Source organism: Podarcis liolepis, assembly GCF_965112155.1.
Source record: "Podarcis liolepis genome assembly, chromosome: 15".
NCBI lineage: Eukaryota > Metazoa > Chordata > Lepidosauria > Squamata > Lacertidae > Podarcis > Podarcis liolepis.
Genome location: NC_139566.1, coordinates 29,532,052 through 29,547,398, shown reverse-complemented (window position 1 = coordinate 29,547,398; position 15,347 = coordinate 29,532,052). Strand labels below are relative to the sequence as shown.

At 46.4% G+C, this 15,347-nt stretch overlaps 2 protein-coding genes across 2 annotated transcripts in view; both read left to right on the top strand.

The window, feature by feature from the left end:
* The first annotated feature begins 6,874 nt into the window (after window positions 1-6,874).
* The window catches only part of LOC310694969 (immunoglobulin lambda-1 light chain-like), a 67,117-nt gene continuing 58,644 nt past the window's right edge, over window positions 6,875-15,347 (top strand). The window contains exons 1-2 of the mRNA XM_083478903.1: window positions 6,875-7,029; window positions 7,166-7,459. Coding sequence (XP_083335029.1) covers window positions 6,984-7,029; window positions 7,166-7,459 — 340 coding nt within the window. The 5' untranslated portion in view covers window positions 6,875-6,983. The remainder of the gene's footprint in view (window positions 7,030-7,165; window positions 7,460-15,347) is intronic.
* LOC310694963 (immunoglobulin lambda-1 light chain-like) overlaps window positions 12,152-15,347 on the top strand; it is a 91,223-nt gene continuing 88,027 nt past the window's right edge. Inside the window, exons 1-2 of the mRNA XM_083478893.1 lie at window positions 12,152-12,267; window positions 12,459-12,758. Of these exons, the coding sequence (XP_083335019.1) occupies window positions 12,222-12,267; window positions 12,459-12,758 (346 nt within the window). The 5' untranslated portion in view covers window positions 12,152-12,221. The remainder of the gene's footprint in view (window positions 12,268-12,458; window positions 12,759-15,347) is intronic.

Genomic DNA, 15,347 nt, shown 5'->3' with positions numbered 1-15,347 from the left:
CGACTCCCGAGCCGTCTGAAGGCAATCCTGTACAGTGAAGGGTTTTGTTTAAAACGTCTAGTGTTTTATTATGCTTCTATACATGTTGGATGCCGCCCAGCGTGGCTGGGGCAACCCAGTCCGTTGCGTGGGGTATAAAGAATAAAATTATCATTATGGAATGGGGCGACCCGCTGTGTGTGTGTGTGTCTTTGTGCTTAATACACTTGGAGGGGAGAGCTGGCTGGAACTCTAAACAAAAGCAGCAGAACGCACTGCAACATTTGGTTGCAGGTCCCATTTGTGACATACCACAGATGAAGTCCCTACTTTGAAGCATTTACCATATAGAAATCCCCCCCCCTCCTTTTGAACTGACAAGTGTAAAAGCATGAGATAAAAGGAACGGGAAGGAAAGAGGAAACTTTGCACAATCTGGAAGAGAGTGAAAGAAGAAAAGAGTGGTAAAGGAACTAAAGAAAAAAAAATGACAATAGGTGGGGGGGGGGGGAGAAGAAAAAAAATCCAAATCAAGAGGGAAAAGAGAGAGAGAAATTGGGTGGCCTGAGCGCAGGCCAATGGCCTGCTGGTTTTATACCTGCTGCTGGGATTGAGGAAGCTCCCTCTGATTGGTTGACAAGGCTGCTGGGATTTACAAAGCGGCCTCTGGTTGGTTAACAAGGCATTCTTTGATTGACAAGGCATCGGTCCCTCCCCTTCACCTCATAGCTCACCAATTAACCCATTAACTAACGTCTAGGCAAACCAATCAACCCACTTGAAGGATTACTGTTAATCTCTTTTCCTTAGGGTGTCCCTATGTTCAATGGAGAAATGTTGGGGGGTATGGAGTTCTCCGACTCCCGAGCCGTCTGAAGGCAATCCTGTACAGTGAAGGGTTTTGTTTAAAACGTCTAGTGTTTTATTATGCTTCTATACATGTTGGATGCCGCCCAGCGTGGCTGGGGCAACCCAGTCCGTTGCGTGGGGTATAAAGAATAAAATTATCATTATGGAATGGGGCGACCCGCTGTGTGTGTGTGTGTCTTTGTGCTTAATACACTTGGAGGGGAGAGCTGGCTGGAACTCTAAACAAAAGCAGCAGAACGCACTGCAACATTTGGTTGCAGGTCCCATTTGTGACATACCACAGATGAAGTCCCTACTTTGAAGCATTTACCATATAGAAATCCCCCCCCCTCCTTTTGGACTGACAAGTGTAAAAGCATGAGACAAAAGGAACGGGAAGGAAAGAGGAAACTTTGCACAATCTGGAAGAGAGTGAAAGAAGAAAAGAGTGGTAAAGGAACTAAAGAAAAAAAAATGACAATAGGTGGGGGGGGGGAGAAGAAAAAAAATCCAAATCAAGAGGGAAAAGAGAGAGAGAAATTGGGTGGCCTGAGCGCAGGCCAATGGCCTGAGCGCAGGCCAATGGCCTGAGCGCAGGCCAATGGCCTGAGCGCAGGCCAATGGCCTGAGCGCAGGCCAATGGCCTGAGCGCAGGCCAATGGCCTGAGCGCAGGCCAATGGCCTGAGCGCAGGCCAATGGCCTGAGCGCAGGCCAATGGCCTGAGCGCAGGCCAATGGCCTGAGCGCAGGCCAATGGCCTGAGCGCAGGCCAATGGCCTGAGCGCAGGCCAATGGCCTGAGCGCAGGCCAATGGCCTGAGCGCAGGCCAATGGCCTGAGCGCAGGCCAATGGCCTGAGCGCAGGCCAATGGCCTGAGCGCAGGCCAATGGCCTGAGCGCAGGCCAATGGCCTGAGCGCAGGCCAATGGCCTGAGCGCAGGCCAATGGCCTGAGCGCAGGCCAATGGCCTGAGCGCAGGCCAATGGCCTGAGCGCAGGCCGGGCCTGCTGGTTTTATACCTGCTGCTGGGATTGAGAAAGCTGCCTCTGATTGGTTGACAAGGCTGCTGGGATTGACAAAGCTGCCTCTGGTTGGTTAACAAGGCATTCTTTGATTGACAAGGCATCTGTCCCTCCCCTCACCTCATAGCTCACCAATTAACCCATTAACTAACGTCTAGGCAAACCAATCAACCCACTTGAAGGATTACTGTTAATTTTTTTCCCTTAGGGTGTCCCTATGTTCAATGGAGAAATGTTGGGGGGCATGGAGTTCTCCGACTCCCGAGCCGTCTGAAGGCAATCCTGTACAGTGAAGGGTTTTGTTTAAAACGTCTAGTGTTTTATTATGCTTCTATACATGTTGGATGCCGCCCAGCGTGGCTGGGGCAACCCAGTCCGTTGCGTGGGGTATAAAGAATAAAATTATCATTATGGAATGGGGCGACCCACTGTGTGTGTGTGTGTTTGTGCTTAATACACTTGGAGGGAAGAGCTGGCTGGAACGCTAAACAAAAGCAGCAGAACGCACTGCAACATTTGGTTGCAGGGCCCATTTGTGACATACCACAGATGAAGTCCCTACTTTGAAGCATTTACCATATAGAAATCCCCCCCCCCTCCTTTTGAACTGACAAGTGAAAAAGCATGAGACAAAAGGAACGGGAAGGAAAGAGGAAACTTTGCACAATCTGGAAGAGAGTGAAAGAAGAAAAGAGTGGTAAAGGAACTAAAGAAAACAAAAAAAAAATGACAATAGGTGGGGGGGGGGAGAAGAAAAAAAATCCAAATCAAGAGGGAAAAGAGAGAGAGAAATTGGGTGGCCTGAGCGCAGGCCAATGGCCTGCTGGTTTTATACCTGCTGTTGGGATTGAGAAAGCTGCCTCTGATTGGTTGACAAGGCTGCTGGGATTTACAAAGCGGCCTCTGGTTGGTTAACAAGGCATTCTTTGATTGACAAGGCATCGGTCCCTCCCCTTCACCTCATAGCTCACCAATTAACCCATTAACTAACGTCTAGGCAAACCAATCAACCCACTTGAAGGATTACTGTTAATCTCTTTTCCTTAGGGTGTCCCTATGTTCAATGGAGAAATGTTGGGGGGTATGGAGTTCTCCGACTCCCGAGCCGTCTGAAGGCAATCCTGTACAGTGAAGGGTTTTGTTTAAAACGTCTAGTGTTTTATTATGCTTCTATACATGTTGGATGCCGCCCAGCGTGGCTGGGGCAACCCAGTCCGTTGCGTGGGGTATAAAGAATAAAATTATCATTATGGAATGGGGCGACCCGCTGTGTGTGTGTGTGTCTTTGTGCTTAATACACTTGGAGGGGAGAGCTGGCTGGAACTCTAAACAAAAGCAGCAGAACGCACTGCAACATTTGGTTGCAGGTCCCATTTGTGACATACCACAGATGAAGTCCCTACTTTGAAGCATTTACCATATAGAAATCCCCCCCCCCTCCTTTTGGACTGACAAGTGTAAAAGCATGAGACAAAAGGAACGGGAAGGAAAGAGGAAACTTTGCACAATCTGGAAGAGAGTGAAAGAAGAAAAGAGTGGTAAAGGAACTAAAGAAAAAAAAATGACAATAGGTGGGGGGGGGAGAAGAAAAAAAATCCAAATCAAGAGGGAAAAGAGAGAGAGAAATTGGGTGGCCTGAGCGCAGGCCAATGGCCTGAGCGCAGGCCGGGCCTGCTGGTTTTATACCTGCTGCTGGGATTGAGGAAGCTGCCTCTGATTGGTTGACAAGGCTGCTGGGATTTACAAAGCGGCCTCTGGTTGGTTAACAAGGCATTCTTTGATTGACAAGGCATCGGTCCCTCCCCTTCACCTCATAGCTCACCAATTAACCCATTAACTAACGTCTAGGCAAACCAATCAACCCACTTGAAGGATTACTGTTAATCTCTTTTCCTTAGGGTGTCCCTATGTTCAATGGAGAAATGTTGGGGGGTATGGAGTTCTCCGACTCCCGAGCCGTCTGAAGGCAATCCTGTACAGTGAAGGGTTTTGTTTAAAACGTCTAGTGTTTTATTATGCTTCTATACATGTTGGATGCCGCCCAGCGTGGCTGGGGCAACGCAGTCCGTTGCGTGGGGTATAAAGAATAAAATTATCATTATGGAATGGGGCGACCCGCTGTGTGTGTGTGTGTCTTTGTGCTTAATACACTTGGAGGGGAGAGCTGGCTGGAACGCTAAACAAAAGCAGCAGAACGCACTGCAACATTTGGTTGCAGGTCCCATTTGTGACATACCACAGATGAAGTCCCTACTTTGAAGCATTTACCATATAGAAATCCCCCCCCCCTCCTTTTGAACTGACAAGTGTAAAAGCATGAGACAAAAGGAACAGGAAGGAAAGAGGAAACTTTGCACAATCTGGAAGAGAGTGAAAGAAGAAAAGAGTGGTAAAGGAACTAAAGAAAAAAAATGACAATAGGTGGGGGGGGGGGGAGAAGAAAAAAAATCCAAATCAAGAGGGAAAAGAGAGAGAGAAATTGGGTGGCCTGAGCGCAGGCCAATGGCCTGCTGGTTTTATACCTGCTGCTGGGATTGAGAAACCTGCCTCTGATTGGTTGACAAGGCTGCTGGGATTGACAAAGCTGCCTCTGGTTGGTTAACAAGGCATTCTTTGATTGACAAGGCATCTGTCCCTCCCCTCACCTCATAGCTCACCAATTAACCCATTAACTAACGTCTAGGCAAACCAATCAACCCACTTGAAGGATTACTGTTAATTTTTTTTCCTTAGGGTGTCCCTATGTTCAATGGAGAAATGTTGGGGGGTATGGAGTTCTCCGACTCCCGAGCCGTCTGAAGGCAATCCTGTACAGTGAAGGGTTTTGTTTAAAACGTCTAGTGTTTTATTATGTTTCCATACATGTTGGATGCCGCCCAGCGTGGCTGGGGCAACGCAGTCCGTTGCGTGGGCTATAAAGAATAAAATTATCATTATGGAATGGGGCGACCCACTGTGTGTGTGTGTGTGTGTGTGTGTGTGTGTTTGTGCTTAATACACTTGGAGGGAAGAGCTGGCTGGAACGCTAAACAAAAGCAGCAGAACGCACTGCAACATACTTTGAAGCATTTACCATATAGAAATCCCCCCCCCTCCTTTTGAACTGACAAGTGTAAAAGCATGAGACAAAAGGAACGGGAAGGAAAGAGGAAACTTTGCACAATCTGGAAGAGAGTGAAAGAAGAAAAGAGTGGTAAAGGAACTAAAGAAAACAAAACAAAAAAAAAAAGACAATAGGTGGGGGGGGGGGAAGAAAAAAATCCAAATCAAGAGGGAAAAGAGAGAGAGAAATTGGGTGGCCTGAGCGCAGGCCAATGGCCTGCTGGTTTTATACCTGCTGTTGGGATTGAGAAAGCTGCCTCTGATTGGTTGACAAGGCTGCTGGGATTGACAAAGCTGCCTCTGGTTGGTTAACAAGGCATTCTTTGATTGACAAGGCATCTGTCCCTCCCCTCACCTCATAGCTCACCAATTAACCCATTAACTAACGTCTAGGCAAACCAATCAACCCACTTGAAGGATTACTGTTAATTTTTTTTCCTTAGGGTGTCCCTATGTTCAATGGAGAAATGTTGGGGGGTATGGAGTTCTCCGACTCCCGAGCCGTCTGAAGGCAATCCTGTACAGTGAAGGGTTTTGTTTAAAACGTCTAGTGTTTTATTATGTTTCCATACATGTTGGATGCCGCCCAGCGTGGCTGGGGCAACGCAGTCCGTTGCGTGGGCTATAAAGAATAAAATTATCATTATGGAATGGGGCGACCCACTGTGTGTGTGTGTGTGTTTGTGCTTAATACACTTGGAGGGAAGAGCTGGCTGGAACGCTAAACAAAAGCAGCAGAACGCACTGCAACATTTGGTTGCAGGTCCCATTTGTGACATACCACAGATGAAGTCCCTACTTTGAAGCATTTACCATATAGAAATCCCCCCCCCCCTCCTTTTGGACTGACAAGTGTAAAAGCATGAGACAAAAGGAACGGGAAGGAAAGAGGAAACTTTCCACAATCTGGAAGGGAGTGAAAGAAGAAAAGAGTGGTAAAGGAACTAAAGAAAACAAAAAAAAATGACAATAGGTGGGGGGGGGGGGAGAAAAAAATCCAAATCAAGAGGGAAAAGAGAGAGAGAAATTGGGTGGCCTGAGCGCAGGCCAATGGCCTGCTGGTTTTATACCTGCTGTTGGGATTGAGAAAGCTGCCTCTGATTGGTTGACAAGGCTGCTGGGATTGACAAAGCTGCCTCTGGTTGGTTAACAAGGCATTCTTTGATTGACAAGGCATCTGTCCCTCCCCTCCCCTCATAGCTCACCAATTAACCCATTAACTAACGTCTAGGCAAACCAATCAACCCACTTGAAGGATTACTGTTAATTTTTTTTCCTTAGGGTGTCCCTATGTTCAATGGAGAAATGTTGGGGGGTATGGAGTTCTCCGACTCCCGAGCCGTCTGAAGGCAATCCTGTACAGTGAAGGGTTTTGTTTAAAACGTCTAGTGTTTTATTATGCTTCTATACATGTTGGACGCCGCCCAGCGTGGCTGGGGCAACCCAGTCCGTTGCGTGGGGTAGAAAGAATAAAATTATCATTATGGAATGTGGCGACCCGCTGTGTGTGTGTGTGTGTGTGTGTGTGTGTGCGTGCGCAATTTATATACAGTGGTACCTTGGGTTAAGTACTTAATTTGTTCCAGAGGTCCGTTCTTAACCTGAAACTGTTCTTAACCTGAAGACCGCTTTAGCTAATGGGGCCTCCTGCTGCCACCGTGCAATTTCTGTTCTCATCCTGAAGCAAAGTTCTTAACCCAAGGTACTATTTCTGGGTTAGCGGAGTCTGTAACCTGAAGTGTCTGTAACCTGAAGCCTCTGTAACCCAAGGTACCACTGTCCTCAGTAACACTATGACCCCTTAATTTTTATCTTGGCCAGAGTGAGGCCTGCCCTCAACATCATCATGCAAATTTCTCCTTTGATCATTGGCTTTTCATGGAGAGAAGCAAGTAGATAAAGACACTCTTGCAGAACCAATGAGCATACAACCAATCTGCGCGAAGGAGACATTTGGTATTTCCGGGGGATTTCAGAGAGGGGGAATCAGATCCCATCTAGATCTTTAGTCAGACTCTAAAGGAGATTTACCATGGCCTGGTACCTGATTTTCCTGTCACTTCTCAGCTACTGCTCAGGTAAGAGCGTGGAAGACTCACATCATGTAGGGCAACATCAAAACTTGGTCTGCTAGAGGAAGATAAAGCTTCTGTGGTATTTGAATGCATAGGAAATGTACCAAAGTCATGGTTCCTTTCTCTTTTTTTATGATAGGTGTCACTTCACAACCCAGTTTGACTCAGCCTGCCTCCCAGTCGGTGTCTCTGGGCCAAACTTCTACACTCTCCTGCTCTAGAAATGGTGGTACTCTCTGGGATGATATTCACTGGTATCAACAGAAACCTGGACAGCCTCCCCGTTTTCTGTGGTATGGATCCAGCACCCGGGGAGAAGGGGTCCCAGCTCGCTTCACCGGTTCGCGATCTGGCTCATTAACTATCTCTAACATCGAGGCTGCAGATGAAGCAGTTTATTTTTGTTGTGACGTCGAGCTTGGCAGTGACACGTTCCACAGTGAAATAATCTGATGGGGAACTGAGACAAAAACCTTCTCTCTCCTTTCTTATGAGTGCAGAATCCTGAATCATTCAAGAGCATAGCTGCACGTGAATGACTTTTGTTAGTTTTCGACAAGAACATGCATTAAAAGTTATCAAGTTATTTAGACTAAAGAATCCTTTTGGAGATATGACCTTGTATTAAATATCTGACACATGTCCCAATAAACAATGCTCTTCATGTTTTCACTGGCCTTGTTGGCAATAAAGCCACTTCCGACTTAGAAGGGCCAAAGCTCAGGGGAGAATACCTGTTTTGCATGCACAACGTTCTGGGTTCGATTTATTATCGTGTTTTTAATATTCCGTTGGGAGCTGCCCAGAGTGGCTGGGGAAACCCAGCTAGATGGGTGGGGTATAAATATATTATTATTATTATTATTATTATTATTATTATTATTATTATTATTATTATTATCAGATCTTCTCCATGGCAAGGGCAGGAAAATGTCCTTCTGAAGTGCTTTCCTTTTGACCCCAGGGAAAATTGTTGTACAGAAACATGAATATAAGGCAAAATTATATATCTGTGGAGAAAATGAACTAAAAGCATTAATAAGGACTTTGCCTTCTTCTTCTTCTTCTTCTTCTTCTTCTTCTTCTTCTTCTTCTTCTTCTTCTTCTTCTTCTTCTTCTTCGAATCATAGAGTTGGAAGAGACCACAAGGGCCATCGAGTCCAACCCCCTGCCAAGCAGGAAACACCATCAGAGCACTCCTGACATATGGTTGTCAAGCCTCTGCTTAAAGACCTGCAAAGAAGGAGACTCTACCACACTCCTTGGCAGCAAATCAGTGGCGTAGCGTGGGTTGTCAGCACCCGGGGCAAGGCAAGTAATTTGCGCCCCCTAACCCGTGGATTTGCGCCCCCTAACCCTAACCCCCAGATGTTGCGCCCAGTACAGCCGCCCCCCCTGCACCCCCCACGCTACGCCACTGCTAAGGGGACAAGGAACACGCGTGGGGTGGGTGGAGAAGGATGTGGCTAATAATGCAGGAGGGGGGTCTAAGGGGAAAAGGAGCTCGCATGGGGTGGGTGGAGAAGGAGCTTTTCGGAGAGCTGAGGGGGGAGGGGGGAGGGAAAGAGCACTGTTGCTTTAAAGGAGCCAACCGGACAGCAGCCACTTACAGCAGTGTAAGCAGCTCCTTTCCTCTCCCGCTTTGCTCCTTCTCTCCCTCTTTGCTGCTTTACACAGCTAATGGCCCAAGTCCTGCTCAGCGGATCAGCTGAGACGCTGGAGAATCGTAATTTCCCCCTCTCCCTCATCCCGTGCCCTCCTGTCCCCAGCAGCCTTTTTAAAAACTTTTTTACTGGTTTTCACTGCGCTCGTGGCTCAGAGCCCTCCTGTGCCCTGCCGTCCCTCTGCAGCCTCACTGCTCTGTTTAGAGAGCGCACGGACCTTTGCTAGCTGAGGCTGCAGCAGCTGTTGCTGGCTACCCGGCGCTTTTTCCGGCTCGCTATGGCTCCCGTCTGTCCCTCCTCAAGTGTAAGCGGCTGCTGCCCGCTTTGCTGGCATGGCTCTCCTTCCCTCCCTCCTCCTCAGCTCCACCCCCTCCTCCTGGCTGTAAAGCAAGCATGAGTGCATTCGCTCTGTAACACGCACAGGCATTTTCCCTTCCTTTCTAGGAGCAAAAAACCTCCTCCTCCTCCCGGCTTTGCTGCTGCTGCTGCTGCTGCGCGGCTCTTTTCCTCCACCGACGGCGCGCTGCGCCTTGGAGAGGTTCCCGCTTCCTCGAGGGGGGCTGGCCAAACGCGCCCCCCAAAATGTTGCGCCCGGTGCCGCCGGCACCCCTGGCACCCCCCACGCTACGCCACTGCAGCAAATTCCACTGTTGAACAGCTCTTACTGTCAGGAAGTTCTTCCTAATGTTTAGGTGGAATCTTCTTTCTTGTAGTTTGGATCCATTGCTCCGTGTCCGCTTCTCTGGAGCAGCAGAAAACAACCTTTCTCCCTCCTCTATGTGACATCCTTTTATATATTTGAACATGGCTATCATATCACCCCTTAACCTCCTCTTCTCCAGGCTAAACATGCCCAGCTCCCTTAGCCGTTCCTCATAAGGCATCGTTTCCAGGCCTTTGACCATTTTGGTTGCTCTCCTCTGGACACGTTCCAGTTTGTCAGTGTCCTCCTCCTCCTCCTCCTCCTCCTCCTTCTTCTTCTTGTGTCAAAATGTGGAAAACTGAACCAAAGAGTGGGAAAAGGTGTAACAGAGAGAAGCTGTTACTTAGCATTACTCCCCTAATACTGAAATCATGATTTGCTGTGAAATCCAAGTCTCGGATTAATAAAATTGAAACTAGAAAGCTAACAGATATTGGCAAGATGCAAAAGGATCCAAAGCGGGCAGAGTGGGATTCCTTGAAAACTGGAATTTATTATGTAAACTTTATTTGGAATGTCATAAATTCAAATTCAACCTTAGAAGAGCACTGCTGAAATTACAGCTATGAAGAAAATCCTTAATTAAATAATCATTTCATCTTGGATTAGTGGGTGAGTTTTCGGCTTGCATTTCTCAAAATAATAATAATAATAAATACAGTCATACCTTGGAAATCCACACTTCTTTGGATTCTTCATGCACACGAAAGCTCATACCAATAACAAACTCAGTTGGTCTCTTAGGTGCTACTGGAAGGAATTTTTTTATTTTGTTTCGACTACGACAGACCAACACGGCTACCTACCTGTAACTAAGACTGACTAGATTGTGATTTCAGTATTTTGCTTTGAAATGTGATGCAGGCGTTTTGTGGTGTCTACTGTTCTGCCTTTAACCTCCAGGGGACAATGTTGGGCCACCTACCCGTTTTTTAAAATAATAGTGAATTATATTACGAAACGGAAAATGGTTACAAAAACTGAACTGTTGGGGTGAAGCGAAGTGTCAGAATGTTTTTTCTTATGCCTGACAACTCGCTTAGGAGACATTTGCATGAGGAGCAGTGCTAATGACCCACTCCCCCCCCCCCCCCCGTAATCACAGTTTGCAATGGAGAGAAGTTTCCATTGCAACCTGGACAAAGCTTCAGAGTTCGGGAGCTGATTTTATTTCTTAATTCCCACCTTTGTTGTGAGTCCCTGAATCTAAGAAAGGAGGGTGGTGGGTTGGCTTCTTTCAACAAGGAGTGCTTAAATACGTTTGCATATTGTAATGGGAATTGGGGTTGCTTGTGCGTAAACTGCAAACTGCTCCAAGCTAGCCGTGTAGCTAAAACTTTCCCCGGTTGACAGCCCTTGAAACGCGACTGTCTTAGTCACTGGCAGAATCCGTCAGTGGGCGGGACCTAAATTTGCGCCAACATAGGAGTTGTTTGACTCCAAGTCTCCGCCTAGATTCCCTGCGTGGAAGCCTTCTGCGCAGCGTGGGCGTGCCAAGCGGAGGTCCTGTGCTCTCTCCGCTGATTTCACTGGAAGAGTCTCTGAGCCTCCCCTCCGCCTTGCTCTCGCCTTCCCCTTTCTCCCTGGTGTTCCCTGGATTTCTTTCCCCCGTGGGAACCCTCTCTCTCTCCTTGCTAGTTCCCTCCCCTGCATCACTGGAGCGACTTTCCTCTACTCTTCCCTCTGATGGCAGTTCCCTGACACATATTATTACAGTGGTGCCTCGCAAGATGAAAAGAATCCATTCTGTGATTCTCTTCGTCTAGCGGTTTTTTCATCTTGCGAAGCAAACCCATTGACAGATTAGCGGATTAGCGCTATTAGCGCTATTAGCGGCTTATCGGCTTATCGGATCAGCTGATAAGCGCCTTAGCGGCTTAGAAAAGGGGGGGGAGGAAAAAAACCCCGCAGGAACTCACAAGGCATTGTCGTCTTGCGAAGCAAGCCCATAGGAGATTCGTTTTGCGAAGCACCTCCAAAACGGAAAACTCTTTCGTCTAGCGAGTTTTCCGTCTTGCAAGGCATTCGTCTTGCGGGGCATCACTGTATTATTATTAGTAAGCATCATCAACATCCAGGGATATGTTCAAGCCAGGCAGAATCATTGGGGGCCACAGCACCATGAAAGTGAGGCATGTGGCCTGAAGAGGACATGTTCTGAGCACCTCCTGAGAGCCACAAAAGGAAATATCTGAAGGAGCTTCTCCACCTTCCATTGCTCAGCCCGGACACTGAGGTCTTCCTCCGAGGGTCTTCTGCTGCTTCCCTCACTGTGAGAAGTGAGGTTACAGGGAACCAGGCAGAGGGCCTTCTTGACAGTGGCACCCTGCCTCTGGAATGCCCTCCCATCAGATGTCAAAGGGATAAAGAACTACATAACTATCAGAAGACTTCTGAAGGCAGCCCTGCAATGGAAAATTTATGTTTGACATTTTACTATGTCTTTATGTAAACTGTAAGCTGCCCAGAGTGGCTGGGGCAGCCCAGCCAGATGGGTGGGTAATAATAATAATAATAATAATAATAATAATAATAATAATAATAATTTTGGGAGGTCATGTTCAGCCCCTGGTTCTATAGCTCCCCAATCATGACCTAAACAATACATAGAAGCTTCAATCTTCTGTGAAAACACCCCTTTCTGTTCTGTGGTCATCTGCTGGATGTTCGCTGTATTTCCTCATATTCTTTCTAGCAAGGCCAAGGGGTGTCGAGATATTTGCATAATTGCTCGTGCCTCATTTCCCAGGTGATTTAAGAGGGTGGTAGGGAGGTGCCACCAGACTAGAGATCTGTTTGTGTGATCCACCCTCCTTTTGACATTCACCATGGCCTGGATCCTTGTTCTCGTCACATGTCTCAGTTACTGTTCAGGTATGTTTGTGGAGACCTAACGTATTATTTGACTTGACTTCTGTTACTTTTCACAAGAAGATAATAATTTTCTGAAATCTGAGGGCGCAGAAAATGATGCATGTACCAGCAAGAAAGCTATAGTCTTTCCTAATATTTGAGAACACTAGAACTGATTCATGTGCTTGTATTTGACTTTTCTTTTTGCAAAGGTGTCACATCGCAGACAACATTGATCCAGCCTGCCTCCGAGTCTGTGCTCCCGGGTCAAACTGTCAAATTCTCCTGCTCCAGAAGTAGTGGCAGCTTGTATGCTTATAGCTGGTATCAACAGAAAGGTGGACACGCTCCCCGTTTTGTGTTCTATGCTACCAGCACCCGGGGAGACGGGATCCCTGATCGGTTCGCTGTCTCCACCTCTGGGAACACTTACTATTTAACCATCTCCAATGTCCAGGCTGAAGATGAGGCGGTTTATTACTGTGCTGACTTTGTGACAGGCAGTAATGTGTTCCACGGTGGTACATTCTAATAGGGAACCGATACAAAAACCTCTCTCTCACACTTCCCCTAGAGCTTGCAAACAAGGATCGCTCAGGAGCTGACTTATACCAGAGAAGAATGACAGATGAAGTTGATGGATTATGCTGAAATGGCTAAAATGACCGGAAGAATCAGAAATCAGGAAGGCCAAGAACAGGGAGAAACGGACCACAAATTGCTTCACTCATTCCACCTCTGGAAACACTGTTTCTTTGCAATTTCCAATCCTGGCTATATTGCATTCTCCTCAGGGGCGTCAACCTGAATAAAATATTTTTAGGGGGGAGAGACAAGTAAGCCCTGCCCCGCAACGCTGATCACAGGACACGGCACACACAGCACCATTTGAATGGCAATGTCCATCAACTTGGGGGGGGGGGAGGAGAGGCAGCCCCACCAAACATTTTATTGGAGGGAGGGCGAAGGGACTTCAGCCCCTAGGAGTTGGCTCCTGTGGTTCCCCTTGTTGGTTTTTAATGCTATTTACTGGCTTTCTGCTTTTGTCTGGGTTTTGACTGCTTTGATAGTTTTCAGTACTATCTATTGCAGACTTCCGCAAACTCGGCCCTCCATATGTTTTTGGCCTACAACTCCCACGATCCCAAGCTAGCAGTGGTCAGTAATAATGGGAATTGTAGTCTTAAAACATCTGGAGGGCCATGTTTGAGGAAGCCTGATCTATAGTCTTTGTGTCCTTTTGGTTTTATTTAGGGAACCGCCAACAGCCATGAATGATCGGGGTGTATAATACAGTGGTACCTCGGGTTACAGACGCTTCAGGTTACAGACTCCGCTAACCCAGACATAGTGTAGCACCCTGCTTGTGGTTAACGCTTAGCTGGAATGAAATATTCAACGCAGCAATAGAGAATTTAAAATAATTATTTATTTGTCAGACAAATAAATGAGAGGCACAGTGGTATATGGTTACCAAGCTCTGGCCTGGCCTCCTGCCATTATGGCCAGCACTTATATTCCCTTAATCCAGCCCCCTTTGCTCCTCCTTGGGCTGCCTCTGTCCAATCAGCCTGGTTGGATTTCCTATTGGCTGATTGCTATAACCAATCACAATAGATACACCCATTTCCTTCTGTCCTTATAAGGAACACAAACAGCTATATATTGTTACATCTATAAATGACAAATAAGTAGTAATATATCTTACATGTGTCTCAACAAGGAATCTTAATTACCAGCTCACCTCCTGCCCTCCCTGCCCTATTGCCTTTTAAAACAAATGGTTAATCTTAAATTTTTATCTTAAACATATGTCAAGGATCTTGAGTTTCACATCAACATTGAAAGATATCCTTCATTTGAAGGTTTCTAAACAAATGTCTGGCAGCTAATATATCAGGACAGCATTTGATGGCGTCTTCTTGTCTGGCAAGAGGCTGGACTGGTGGCTGACTTAATTTCAAGATAAATACAACTCTTCTAGCATTTGTTAAATCCTTTGCATAATTACATTTAAACCAACATATTTAATACACAACACAGATAGCCTCTTAAAAGGAATAAGGCCTTTTTAAAGTAGAGAGAGAAAGAAAGAAAAAAGAACTCAGTTTAGAACAGTTTCAGAAGCAGCCTCTTCAGTTTACATCTCCCCCTTTCACCCTCCTTTCCAGCCTCAAAATAAAATAGGAAGAAGCTTCTTTTTCCCCAGCCAAGCCAGTTGCCTTTTCTCTCAGTTTAAGGAAGAAACAGCTTTAAAAAGACTTCCCAGCTAGATGCTTTAAAAAGACTTCCCAGCTAGATGCTTTTTCTCCCATTTACCTCTGGCCTTAGAAAATACAGCTCAAGGTTTTAAGAGAGGCCCATGGTATCATTTTACTGGGAGGCACATTGGCATTTTACTATTTACTCATTCCTAATCATGTTTATCTCTGCCTTTGTTATCTTCTATAACATGTAGGGTCAATGTCATTACTCAGTCTGTAATTTCAGCTTTTACGACTTTGAGAATTGTTTTCTGCTATCAATCAAGTGGGGGCCCCTTGTCTTAGGAGAATGGCCAAGGTTTTCTCTGCCTGGCATGAAACGATTGAAAATCTACTTTTGAAAATCTAAGCCCTCTTTAATATACAAGTCCTAATCAAACATTAATAAAATGCAGGCTTATGCCTGATGCCTCATTCCCCCCTTTCAAGCTCAAGGACCTTCATCCCAAGTGTCCTTGATAGCTTGACCTTCATCATATTCCTGAGGTAAAGCTCTGTATAGGGCCATGATATGAGGTAGAGTTTCATTTGAAACCATCTTGCTAATTGTACTTCTAAAACATGAAATGATACATGGCATCATACATAAAACCATTACCACTACTGTCAAGAAAAACAAGCAAGACAATAGTATCCCTTTGAGTCCTGTGACATTAGGTAACCAATTGGTGAGCCATCCCATATCCCATCCTTCCCATGTTTGTACTGGGACATGTGCTATATTCTCCATCTTTGTGGCCAACACACGGATTGCCTCACCATTATCTGAAATGTTAAAGCAACAGGCATTCCCTGTCAAGTTCAAGACTCCACATAGGCCTCCCTGCTTGGCAAGTA